The sequence below is a fragment of the Podarcis cretensis genome (assembly GCF_951804945.1).
Source record: "Podarcis cretensis genome assembly, chromosome: 1".
NCBI lineage: Eukaryota > Metazoa > Chordata > Lepidosauria > Squamata > Lacertidae > Podarcis > Podarcis cretensis.
This window is the reverse complement of record NC_137170.1, coordinates 38797281-38810798: the sequence shown is the minus strand read 5'-3', so window position 1 is coordinate 38810798 and position 13518 is coordinate 38797281. Positions and strand designations below refer to the sequence as shown.

General features: G+C 46.3%; 1 protein-coding gene and 1 long non-coding RNA gene across 6 annotated transcripts in view; one reads left to right on the top strand and one right to left on the bottom strand.

Moving 5' to 3' along the window:
* NOVA1 (NOVA alternative splicing regulator 1) overlaps nt 1–688 on the bottom strand; it is a 150464-nt gene extending 149776 nt beyond the window's left edge. The window contains exon 1 of one of the 4 annotated variants that reach the window (XM_079954901.1): nt 509–688. In XM_079954901.1, coding sequence (XP_079811027.1) covers nt 509–644 — 136 coding nt within the window. In that variant the 5' untranslated portion in view covers nt 645–688. Of the gene's footprint in view, nt 1–33; nt 473–508 lie in introns of those variants that run through there. The other 3 variants (XM_079954899.1, XM_079954903.1, XM_079954900.1) reach the window with 3 other exon arrangements.
* A 243-nt stretch (nt 689–931) lies between these two features.
* Nucleotides 932–7356, top strand: LOC307204326. 2 transcript variants are annotated; one of them, XR_013833586.1, is made up of 3 exons: nt 932–1000; nt 3505–3616; nt 6092–7356. It is a non-coding gene; the product is annotated as an uncharacterized lncRNA (long non-coding RNA). The 2 variants fall into 2 exon arrangements; XR_013833587.1 differs by lacking the exon at nt 6092–7356 and adding an exon at nt 4612–6079.
* The last annotated feature ends 6162 nt before the right edge of the window (nt 7357–13518 follow it).

The following is a 13518-nucleotide window of genomic DNA, read 5'->3' as shown; positions in this document are numbered from 1 at the left end:
TGTATTGGGTGGGTGGGAGAAAAAAAAATCTACCTGGCGACTCACGAGAGGGGGGGCTTAAGAGGGGATGGGGGGAGTGAAAGTGCTTCTTTTCATCCGCCATTTATTCATTTAGTTTCTCCCAATTGTTCAAAGGCGTGCGCTGGTTAGGGGGGGCGGGGGGGGGGAGAGAAAGAAGCAGGCGAAAGAAGCAGCCCTGGGCTTGGTACAGCCCGGTGGGTCGAGGCTGAACAGCCCTCCCCTCCACCCCACCGCGACCCCAAGTCAGGACGAATATGCGAAATTAAAATAAAACGGGGCTGCTAGATGCTCGGAAAGCGGCGCCATTTTGATGAATGATAACATTAGAGAAATAAGGAATGTTTGGGGAAAGGGAAAGGAGAGCGAGGTGAGGCGAGGAGGCAGGTAGGAAAGGGGAAGGTGGGTGGGGAATTTGGGAGGAGGAAGAGGAGGAGGGGGAGGAGGAGGAGGAGGAGGAGGTGGTGTGGAGGGGGGGCCGAATACCCACCGCCCGTGTTGGTCCTTTTGGTGCTGCCGGCTTCGGGGGGAGCTTCAAGTGGTCTTTTCCGAGAGTCCGGCGGGTCCAGGTCTATGGGCACCCCAGTGTGGGTCCCGTTCTGCTGGATGGGAGCTGCCGCCATCATGTTTGCTGCCGCCGCGAGAAGGATAACTGGCTTCTCTCTTCGGGGTGGGGGGGGGAGCAGGGAGGGGGGAGGAGGAAGGAAGGGGGGGCTCGTCCCGCTTCTTTCGGGCTTCTTCTTGTCCTCCTTTTAAAAGCTCGAGCTAATCTGGCAAGTCCAACACCCCCTTTTCCCCAAAAGGATGGGGTTTTTTTGGGGGGGTGGGGGCTGGAGGAAGAGGAGGAGGAGGGTTTGTTTATCTGGCACCGGTGAAATGGGTGGGTGGGGAGGGGAGGAAAGGGGTGGGGGGGGTGGGAAGCCAGGCAGGACGAGTGGCTGAAGGAGCAGCTGCAGTGCAGTGCCAGCAATCAGAAGCTGAGGTAAAAGAGAGAAAGAGAGAGAAGGGGGGAAAGGGAAAAGAAAATTAAAAAAGGGAAAAGAGGGGAAGAAAGGGGGTGGGGTGGGGTGGGAGGGGGGAGAAAGAGAAAACAAGGGGAGAGAAGAGAGGTAGGGGGGGAGGAGGAGGGGGGAGAAAGTGAGACGGAGGAGAGAGAGAGAGAGAGAGTGAGAGAGAGGGGGGAAGGAGGGAGAGAGAGAAAGGAGGGGGGACGGGAATGAGTGAGTGAAGCAGCGGAGGGAGGGAGGGAGCGAGGCTGACGAGGAGGAGCGAGCGAGGTGGCTGAGCGAGCGAGCGAGCCAGGGAGCGGGAGAGAGAGGAGGAGGGGGATAATTCAGGGAATTTGCCTCTGTGGCCCCTTCAGCCTCCACTCCCCGCCTTTTTCTTTCCTTTTCCCCTCCCCTCCTCTCCCCTGCCTCTAGTCGTGCGCCTGCTGCTGCAGCTGGTGTCGAGCGGCTGCCTGAGCTGAGGAGAGCTGCTGCTGCTGGTGGTGGCGGCTGTGGCGGTGCTGCTGCTGCTGCTGCTGCTTTCGCGCTCTCATTCTCTCCCCGTTTACGAGTCTTGTCTGTGGCGCGCTGCCGGGCTAGACTCTCTCTTCAGTCAGGAGTTGCTCTCGCTTGAGCCGCTTCTCTCGCTCCCTCCCTCCTGCGCGCGCACAGGCACTCTCTCTCACACACACGCGCGCGCGCGCGCTCGCACAAAAACTCAGGAGCTCGTGGCTTTCGGTTGTGTGGGAAGCCGGCTCGCGCTCCTTTCCCCTTCCCTCAGAGACACCCCCATAACCCAAACAGGTTTTTTTTTAAAAAAAAAAGAGAGGGGGCGTGAGGAAAAGGAGGGGAGCCGAGAGAGAGATGACAGTTAAAATTTATATATATATATATATAATTATATATATATCTATTAAGGCAGGCCTTAGACGGAAGGATGGGGGTTTGAGCCAATAGGAGCTCTGGAGTGCTGAGCTCGGATTGGAGGGTTGAACCAATCAGAAGAGACTTGTGGAACCCGGGCCCCACGCTGCCCTTAACACCCCTGAACGCATAGAGAGTAATAGGTGTCTTTCTTCACTACCACAGGCGGAGAAGCGGCCCTGGGGCAAAAGCTGCTGGGAAAGGAACACGACAGGCTACACACACAAGCAGAACTCGTGTCCATAAACAGGGCTGGCTCCAGGTTCGCGCCGGGAGACCTTGTCAACCGCAACCGCATCTTAAGCGAGCGGGCAAAGTTGGCAGGTCACGCGCTTTCTCTCCTGGGGCAGCGCGGTGGCGGGGGAGAGCAGGTGTGCGAGCGGGGAAAGGGCGGCCGGCTGCCCCTTGCCAGGAGCAGCTGCCTCAGTCAACCTCCCGCTGGCTCGCTTCTCCCGCCGCTGGGAATTGGGGAGTCCGGTCCTCCCCATGGCGCTGCCCGCAGGAGGGAGGGTGAGCCAGCACAGGGGCAAGTGGTGGTCGGTCTCTCCCCCAAACCCCGCATCAGCCGAGGCTTCTTGCTCGCCTTCTCACTCTGGACCCAAGCCACCCAAAAGAGGCAATAAACTGGCAGTATGCCGAGATCATTGGGTCAATATTACCCACACTGGCTGGCAGCATGACTCGGGGGTCCCCACCCAGTCTGGAGATTCTTGCCTTCTGCATGCAGAACATGCGCAGTGGATTGTCCCTTCGGCCAGTTCTAGCCATGCAGTGCCACTCCCTTGGCTGAAGCACTCGCCTGCTTTCACAAGCGACTGCCACTTGCACCTGGACGGTGGGAGTGCCCAGGCAGGGGGACCTATAGGAAGCTGCCTTATATGCAGAGTGAGACCAGTGTTCCATCTACCCCAGTACCCTCTACATGAGCCAACAGCAGCCCTCCCCACGGGTTAAGACAGAAACCTTTCCCAGTTCTACCTAGAGATGCCAGGGATTGAACCTGGGACCTTCTGCATACAAAGCAAATGTGCTACCACCAAACGACCGCTCTTCCCCAAGGGAAGGAGGTGTTAGCGCTGCTACGCTCTGCAGCTCAAATTGGGCCCAATGGGGCCACCCAGAGTGAGCAAGAAAGCAAGAGCAAATTATGCCACTCTTGACAGCAGAAGCCACCACCTCTTTCCTTTCTCTGACACATGAGGAAGGATTCAGCTTGCTCAGCTCAGTCACCATTGCCCAGCTCCCCAGGCTGTTGTTGCCTCTGCCTCCCTGCACATGTATCCACTTCCTCTGGGCACCTAGGTGTTTGGGTTTGGTCCAAGTCTTCTTTCCTGTGCCGTCCAAAGAAAGAGAGTAAGATGGCAGCTGCATCTTGCGTTCTTTCTCTGAACAGACCTGACACCCCAGACTAGAGATCAAGGGCAAGTAAGCAAGAGGAGGTCACAGCATATAGAGCACTCTAGGCTCAGTTCTTCTGCCATAGCACCACCTAGAAAGAGAAGTCAAGCAAGCAGAAGCAGGAGAAACTTTCCTACCATGTTTCCTACTGTGTCTTTATCTGTGCTCTCCCTTTCAGTGGTAGAGCAAACTAAATCCTTGCATCCACGTCTCTCAGAAGGAGAGGGTAGGTGAGCAATTGGAGACAGCCGTAGCCATTCCTTGCTACCACCACTTGCCCACTTTTGCAGGTGAGTGAGCTGTGTCATCTGCATGTCATATAGCAAGGGAGCCCACCTACCCAAGAGCACATGGTTAGCACATGTGAGTTTTCCTGAGGTGCTGGGACCTCAGTAGCTGCTGGTTGCTGCCAGTTTTGTAAATAAACACATGCTTCTCCTGCTCCAGAAACAGCTACAGCAACTGGTTGCTTTACTGCTAATTTGCCACATTAACATTAAAATATTAATCAAGAGGAAGGAGCGCTTAAAAGCAGCCTCATAAAAAAGGGAAAACACTCTAATAATGACTGGAAGCACTAACCTAGTTTTCTTTGGTTGTGGGGCATGCAAAACATGAATTACATGGAGTAGCTTCAGATTCCTCAGTCGCCTTTGACTATGTTGCTTCCTGAGGATTACAGATACAGTGGTACCTCAGGTTACAGATGCTTCAGGTTACAGACTCTGCTAACCCAGAAATAGTACCTCGGGTTAAGAACTTTGCTTCAGGATGAGAACAGAAATCGCACAACGGCGGCAGCAGGTGGTGCCTCAGGTTAAGAACAGTTTCAGGTTAAGAACAGACCTCCAGAATGAATTAAGTTCTTAACCTGAGGTACCACTGTATTGTGTACTCTCCAGCAATTAAACCACAATAGCTGTCAGTTACATGTTGATAAACAGCACCATAAATTAAAATCTCTTTACTTACAAGCATGCACTTAAAAAGAGAGAATTAATCTACCTTTCTAGAACTATCAGTAATGTGAGTATATCAGTGTTTTTAAGGTCTCACTCACTGGTGGCCCACCAAATTGGCAATTGTGCCACTGCAAGCTGTATCAAGCAATGCCACACTAGTGCATTCCACAGTACATATAGCATTTTCATGTCTTCAAGTGGTTTTGTCTATTTTACTGAGTTGGAGAGCGCACTCATGCCATGCGTTGGCTACCAAGTATAACTAATCCAAGTTAAGTGGTCCCAAGCACATATGCTGTTAACCATTTTTTTCCTTCTCACAGTTAATATCCTCCATATATTTATAAGCCACCTTTTAGAAGCCACCTAAACTTGTAGCCATCACAATGTTTGGTACCAATGAATTCCTTCAATCAATTATGTATTACATGGAGTTGCACTAGCACTCTTTGTTTGCCCTGAATAAACAGCTAGTTAATTTCATTGGATAACTCTGAGTTCTAGTGCTTTGAGAGAGAATAATTACCTTTTTCTGTTCACTACCTCCACAACATTCTCAACTGAATAACTTTCTGTTATTTTCTTGCTTATTTGTTCCTTTTTCAAGCAAAAAAGCCTTGCTTTGCAGGAAAAATGCTTCTTCACTCATCATTTTTACTGTCTTCTCCCGATCGACATATCTTTTTCTTTTCTTTTTTGAGACAGAGCAAATGTTTGTACCAGATGTAGGTGTAGCATAGATTTATATAATGTCATTATAATATTTGATGAATTATACATAGTTTCTTTCCTAGAAGTTCCTGCCACAGAATTTGCAAGTTTACTGTTGCAGCACACCAACCTGCCATTTTCACTGAGCTTCTCACCGTTATCCCATGGTCTCTTTTCTAGTAAGTTAAAACCATTTTAGAGCCCAACAGTATATATCAAAATCAGAATAAATTAATTTTTTAGCCATAAGCCATACAAAATTACAGATGAAGCTATGCAAATTAAAATAGAACTGGAAAAAGCTATGAATCGATTGTCTATCATACTGGTGAAAACAGAATAAAATCACGTAGAAATCAATACAGTGGTACCTCTGGTTACGAACGCTTCTGGTTACGAACGCTTCAGGTTACAAGCTCCGCTAACCCAGAAGTAGCTGCTCCTGGTTGCGAACTTTGCCCCAGGATGCGAACGGAAATCGCATGTCAGAGGCACACGCGCAGCGGGAAACCCCATTAGCGAAAGCATGCCTCAGGATAAGAATGGTTTCAGCTTAAGAATGCACCTCTAGAACGAATTAAGTTTGTAACCAGAGGTACCACTGTAGTCCATCTTACAAACATTCTTATTAATTAATTCTTGTTATATTTAATGGCAGCCAGCACATATATAGCTACAATACAGATAACTTGCTGGAATTTAATCCAATTTCTGCTGGTTTGTCCACTTTACATAATAATTCAAAACAGGCTAAAGAAAGCTTAGCCCAATGTTTTAATTGATGGGCTAGTTGAACAAATAGGTTCCCACCCACACACAGCTATATTCTCACCAGTACAGAACCTTAGTTTGTATCAGATAAGAAATTAACACTCATCCAGTGCTGTAGAAAGAAATTGCTGCAGTCTTCATAAAGTGAAAGCTCTTCTTACAAACAACTTTGGAAGTTATATCAAGTAATTCTCCAGTGCACGCTTAAACATAAACAGCCTGTACCATGGTGCTATTTTTACTTCCACCAGTAGAGATAGATCTTGCTAGATAAACATGTCTGTTGTTCTCCTTTTAAACTCTGTTTATTTCTGCCAACAGTTCAAGTCCAGCAAAGCATGCTAGTGAGAGTTCATGCAAATGAATCTGAGTGATTTCCTAAATCCAAGTAGGCACCTCAGAGCAAGTAATCTATAAATGTTCCCTGAGACAAATTTTAGGGAGTCCATCGGTTGTCGTGTTCATAATTTTAATCCAATAATTAAATAGAACCCTGCTATTCAGTTATACAGTTACTCAGTTTAGAAATATTATTTTGGGACTGTTTGGAACTTTACCGTCCCTGAATCATTTGTTCCATATCCAAATTTAACTATTTCACTGTTCTGACTGACTCCAGTTACTGTGTGAATAAGTAACACTATTCCTATTACAATTGCCTGGTGTTTGCCTTCCTCACTTCTTTTCAGTGAAGCACCTTAAGCCTCTGAAAAGGATCTTAAGGTTTGGGAGAAGATAACCTGGTTCCAAGCTGTTAATTGTTGTTGTTATTATTGTCATTTATTAAGGAGCTATCAACTTACCCTCATACAACATTAGTAAAAAGACAACCTCCATCTTGAGCAGGCACCCCCAAACTTGACCTTCCAGATGTTTTGGGACTACAACTCCCATCATCCCTAGCTAACAGGACCAGTATTCAGGGATGATGGGAATTGTAGTCCCAAAACATCTGGAGGGCCGAGTTTGGGGGTGCCTGATCTTGAGGAACTTACAGTATAAGTGTTGTGTGGGGTGGGGGCAGTAGAGGGAGTTGGGGGAGAAAGACAGATTAAAGGATAATGGGTGCACATTTGGAAAAGCAGTTAAGCATAGTGTCAGTAGTTGATGAAGATTAAGGGGTTGCATTAACAATATTCAAGGAAGAGGTGGGACTTGAGGAAAGCTTTTACCTGTGGCACCTCAACATCACTCAGCAAGGGCATTCTGGAAAGAAGGACAGCAAGAGAGAATTGGTGGCATCTGAGCAGGAAACATTCAAGTGGCTTTAGTTCTAAATGTTCTTTTTTTTTTTTTTACAAAGCTCTTCAGCAGAAAAAAAGATATTTTAGGTATGGGTATCTCTCCAGTATCTTCTGTTGTGCAAATAATTTTTATTCCTAGCCTTTTCCTATCTTTTTCAGTATCCCTTTTCAGTATCCCCCACCCTTGTAAGCTCATGTTTCCGCTGTGGCTCCAACTGGTTTCCTTCTGTTTAAATAAGTTTGATGCTATCATTAAAAAAAATAAATCTTTAGCAATATGTTTATCACAAACGTTCTGGGCATGTAATATTATTGCAACTTTACATTTTATTTGCCACATTTTGTGCTCAGGGAGGCTTCCCTTACAAAGTGGAGATCTCCCTAATGGGAAAATGCATGCACTGTCCAAGAAGAAAAAGAGAAAAAGTAGAAACAGAAGAAGCTACACTGGTTTCTGCTCCCTTTTTCAGTGCTTGTTCAGACAAACAAGCCTATGGTTTCTTAACTCCCTTGCCAAGAGTGCTCCAGTCTCACTTGTCTGTCCACTTGCTTGTACATGGATCCTATGTGAGATTTTGCTTCAGCTCCATTTCTTTTTGGGTAGCCCTTCTCCATTTTTGTGCCTCTGCCACCCGCTGTTTCTCCTATCCTTCCCCCCTCCCACCCCGTGTGTGACAGCTTATGTCAAACTAATTATTCACCTAACTCACAGATATGGACTGTTGTGAACATTCTGTTGCTGACATCTGCCCTCAGCAGATAGAATCATAGAATAATTGTACAGTTGGAAAGTACCCCAAGGGTCATGTAGCCACTGCCAAAACAAAAAACCGTTTTGTTCTCTCTGTGTAGGCCATATGCAAAATCCTTTACTCTTCTTTTTCAACTGAATACCATTATTGCAAAAAAGCTGAGGCACAAGTCCTCTCACCCCAGACATATTGCTCCATATTGCAACCACTTCCATTAAGACATATATCATTCCCTCTAACTGCAAACTCATGTTGTTGAGTGCCTATCAGTTTGAAAGTGAAATGGGGCCATCCAAAAATAATTTAGTAGCTTCAACATACTTGTGATGCCCGAGGCATGCAGAAGTACATGAGTTTGTGACTTAAATGACAATGGTTTTTGTTTTTGTTTCTAAAACTACCAACAGGAACCTGCAAGCTTACAGAATATTGATGGCAGTTGAACCAAGAGAAGGCCTGGGGCAGGGTCTATAGAAATCAAGCAGTCTGTAGCCCCTTCATGAATTAATTGCACAGAAGGGCTTTTTGTGTGCAAAGGTGCAATGAGATCATACCAATGGCCCCATCCCACTCTAGAACAGGGAGTCAGAGCCAGTGCTATCATTAGGCCAATTAGGGAGCCACTTGGGGTGCAAACCTCAGAGGGCTGCAGTACTGACCCCTAAGGGGCACAGTTTTATACAGATGACTTATTCTTGCAATTTAAAATAAATTTAGCAGTTTCAAGTTTTTTCTACAAGTTTTTGAAAATTGGAGTTAGCCATTTTTTCTGGGGACATTGCATGTGAAAGTAGTTAGCCTTGCCTGTGATGCAAAATAGCCTGGCACCAGCACTGGTTGGAGTCAGTCCATCTCCTATAAGGCCCAGTCAACATGGCCAATGGTCAGTGATGATGGAAGCTGATACTCCGCAAGAAATGGTAGACAAAAGCTTAGCTACACATACTCCAGACCTTCACACATCCCTTTCCAGATGTTTGTTTGGGGGATGGAAGCATTGGAAGCCCTTATTTTATAACAAAATAATCTCTATCTGAACTTCAACCTGCTTATCCTGTTCCAGTCTCAAGTCAGCCTTCAATATTAAAACAAAATAAAAAAATTCCTTCCAGTAGCACCTTAAAGACCAACTAAGTTAGTTCTTGGTATGAGCTTTCGTGTGCATGCACACTTCTTCAGATACACAGTATCTGAAGAAGTGTGCATGCACACGAAAGCTCATACCAAGAACTAACTTAGTTGGTCTTTAAGGTGCTACTGGAAGGAATTTTTTTATTTTGTTTTGACTATGGCAGACCAACACGGCTACCTATCTGTAACTTCAATATTAAAAGTAACTTATTCCAAGCATGGAAATCTAGGACTCCCTACCCCAAATGGCTCCCCATTACTTTAGTTGGAAGGGGAACCCCATCGTTTTTCCTTTGTGTGTGAACATTGGGTCCCTCTGTGGAACTGAATAGGGGCTCTCATGAGCAGGTGATCAGAGCAAATAGCAATACAGAGGAAACAATTTCAGGACTACAGTCTTTTGAGAATAGATTTTTTTTCTTCCCGTTCTGTGGAGTTCTGTGAAGTTAGCAAAGCAAAGGTTCATCATATTATATGGTATGAAATTTGCAGATAAACTTTTGTTCCTGTTCTTGGTTAAAGGCACTTAAAACCTCTGTTTGCAGTTTGATTTTCACTTATGCAAATCATGGCAGTTTGAAGGTCTATCTAACATAAAGCTTGGTCAGCAAAAAGTGAAATAGGATGAATCTACAGCAAACTAATCTCACTCCTACAAACAGCTAGTCATTGTTTTTAGGAATGAAGTAGGCCAGCAAAAGGTCTCTTTGTAGTGCAGAAGACTCAAATAACATCAATCCACAACACAAATTAACTACAAGGACATTTATTGCCTAATGACAGCTTCTGTATCCAAAATTTTAAGGCTCAGGGATCAGATAATGGTTATTATGAGAAAGTTCCGAGGCCAACGATACCCTGCTTGCATCTGTTTTTTCTGTTTTCTCTTTTTGTAGACCTATTAAAGCAGGACTGATAAATATTTAGACTGCAATCTGGTATTCTCTTAGCTAGAGTGAGTGTGACTTACCTTAATGGATGATATCCAACTCGGTCATACTCTGAGTAAACATATTGAAATCAATCAGTCTATTCTGAGTGTGATTAATGTTGGATATTATGCAGTAAGACTTACTGTTGACTAGACAAGCAGCCATGACGTTATTGCAAAATTTATATTGTAGAAATTTAGTACAATTTCTATATCTCCATGCAAAGATTTGCTAATCAAAGTATCTTATTGTACAGTCATAGACCCCCTCCCCCCAAAAACAGAGCATACAAGGAACGAAAACATGAGCATTAAAACATATTATCATTTAAAATACAGTGGTACCTCAGGTTACATACGCTTCAGGTTACAGACTCCGCTAACCCAGAAATATTACCTCAGGTTAAGAACTTTGCTTCAGGATGAGAACAGAAATCATGCAGCGGTGACGCAGCAGCAGGAGGAGACCCCATTAGCTAAAGTGGTGCTTCAGGTTAAGAATAGTTTCAGGTTAAGAACAGACCTCCAGAACGAATTAAGTTCTTAACCCAAGGTACCACTGTACAATATAATGCAAAGAATAATATACACACATTTTTATAATATTTTATGATACTAAAGATAAAAATGTAATATACAAATTGTAATTAAAATGAGAGTATGAGACTTTTGAGCAGAGAAGAGGAACTTGGCCACTAAGTCTGTTATTAATGTATTTGTATCAGCCAAAAAATATTCCAGGTATAATTCCAGTGTCGTTCTAGGATGTTTCCTCATAAGGGGACCAAGTAATCTATTACACTCCTCTCTGAAAATTACATTCCAAGAAGAGATGACCCAAAGTTTTGACTACTTCATCTCCATAGGAACACAGATGACTCTTGTATGGGACACCTTTATAACACCCTCATTGTTGGTATTTGTGTAAGGGACGCAGGTGGCGCTGTGGGTTAAAGCCTCAGCGCCTAGGACTTGCCGATCGAAAGGTCGGCAGTTCGAATCCCTGCGGCGGGGTGCGCTCCCGCTGCTCGGTCCCAGCGCCTGCCAACCTAGCAGTTCGAAAGCACCTCCGGGTGCAAGTAGATAAATAGGGACCGCTTACCAGCGGGAAGGTAAACGGCATTTCCGTGTGCGGCTCTGGCTCGCCAGAGCAGCGATGTCACGCTGGCCACGTGACCCGGAAGTGTCTCCGGACAGCGCTGGCCCCTGGCCTCTTAAGTGAGATGGGCGCACAACCCCAGAGTCTGTCAAGACTGGCCCGTACGGGCAGGGGTACCTTTACCTTTACCTTTACCTTTACCTAGGCTACTCCACCACAAGTGCCATCATCACCACTCCCACAGCCTTCCCAGATGATTGGTCTGGTGCTGGAGGCTTCATTTACCACTGGGCCAGGACACTATCGAGAAGTGGCACCTACAAGTGAAAGGTATGTGAGCAGGGCTGTGATAAACTTGGGTGAGATGGGAATGAAATGGAGGGGGAAACAAGATGCTGGGGAGGTCAGACTGATAGAGAAAAGGACATGCAGTGGCCAAGTAGTCACCTAGAGACCATTGGGCAAGGGAAAGGAGGCTGGTTGCCCTAATTAAAGGACCGGCCAGTCATCCCTCCGCTCCACTAAATCCTTGACCAGAACCTGACCTCCCTCTGATGTGGCTGAATATACTTTGGGGTGAGGGGCTTAGTTCCCAGGAGAGCTTCTCAACTGGGCGAAGAAGTAATCTACCCTGAGCTCCTGGAGAAGGAGATAGAAGCAATGAGGCTAGGTTGGGAGCCAATATCACCACCTGGGATTGCTCTAGATCAGGGGTGTCAAACTCAAATTCATCGGGGGCCGCATCAGCAGTTTGGTCACCCTCAAAGGGCCGGTTGTATCTGCCAGTTGTAACAAGTGGAAGTTTCCTGAATGCATGTAAAGTGGAGGTTTCCTGTGTAGAACGGCCGGCGCCGCTAGAGGGCAGATGTTCTCTGGCTTGTAGGCTGCCGCGCAGGCGCTGAAGAGGCGGCTTTCTTGTGTCAAAAAAAAAAAAGCGAGAATAAAAGGTGAAGGCTGGTGGCCAGCAGCCACATGACAAGGTCTGGCAGGCCGGATTCGGCCCACGGGCCTTGTGTTTGACAACCGTGCTCTAGATGGCTCAGATTCTTGTTCCTGAGTAGGGATCCTCATAGCTAGGTTCTAGAAATCCAACAAATGGTGATCCCCACCAGGAAAAAGTTGTATTGGAACCTGCAGAGAAGCCAAGCAGCATCATTTCCATTGGCACCAAGGACGCTTACTTACCTGTTGAACTATAGGGCTGCCAATGTTATATTGCTTAAATACCTACTAGTCTTATTGATGTTGGAACCTCTTAGAAACATATCTTGCATTTTTGTGAAATAACAAAAAGGACTAATGATCTCTTGTTTATTGCACCTTGTTTGTGCATTGTCCTTTCCAGGATGGGGGTCACTATGGATGCTGAGTTATTCAATATGTTCCTTCCCAGGGACACACAGACAAAATCTCTTAGCAAACCAGAGCCAGTGGGGCCACCTTTCAAAGTAACAGTAGCCACAATCACCTAAGTGGACTTTGAATAAAGGAACTAGATATTTGTGAGTTTCAGTTTTCATCCTGAAATGCACACTTCCCATGCAGGAAAATATTTAAATGAAAGAGCTAAGCACATACAATTGGGGGTGAGGTGTCCAAGTCAGGTGGTGAATGTTGTGGGCCTGTGGTGGCAACGTCCTAGGTTATTCTTCCTGGCTTCCCCTCTCTGGCTGTTCCCCTGAGCCACCCACCCCATCCCAGAATTCTCATTGTCCTTAGCCAACATCCCAATGGCAGAAATGCTGGCTTGCTGCCAACCTGGCCTGTGTTTCTGTTTCACCTAGTCTCCTAGCCAGTGTGGTGTAGTGGTTAAGAGCAGTGGACTCGTAATCTGGTGAACCAGGTTCGCGTCCCCGCTCCTTCACATGCAGCTGCTGGGACTAGTCACACTTCTCTGAAGTCTCTCAGCCTTACTCACCTCATGTGCGTCCCCGCTCCTTCACATGCAGCTGCTGGGACTAGTCACACTTCTCTGAAGTCTCTCAGCCTTACTCACCTCACAGAATGTTGTTGTTGTTTTTTGTGGGGGAGGAAGGGAAAGGAGATTGTTAGCCGCTTTGAGACTCCTTAGGGTAGTGATAAAGTGGGATATCAAATCCAAACTCTTCTTCTTCCTCCTCCCAATGTATCGCAGACATCATCACTGAGACAGACAAAGACTGAACAAGCAGGCAGAGCGTCAGTTGACCCAAGTAAAGTGTTAAAACAGACATCTGCTCACTTGATGCACACTGGTGGCAGCCCAACTATGACATTGCAGGATTTGTGCAGTTGGGCAGGGAGTAGGTACCAGGGTAGACTGGTGAGTAAGCAGTGGTGAGTGTTGGAGAACAAAGCTGTGTGCATCATGTGACCTGCCCTGGATCCCGTAAGCTGGTCTGTGACTTCAGGTGTGGTGGGGGGACATTATCTCAACAGCAGTGTTTAAGTGGGACATCTTCATAATCTCAGACACTTCATCCTCCTCATCTGGATTTGGGCCTCAAAGAGCAAGGGGAAGTGTGGGTGCATGGAGTTAAGTTGTAAGCAAGCACAATTTTTGACATAGACTGATCAGAAGGCATGTCTCTTAAAGTATCAGTTTCAACTTT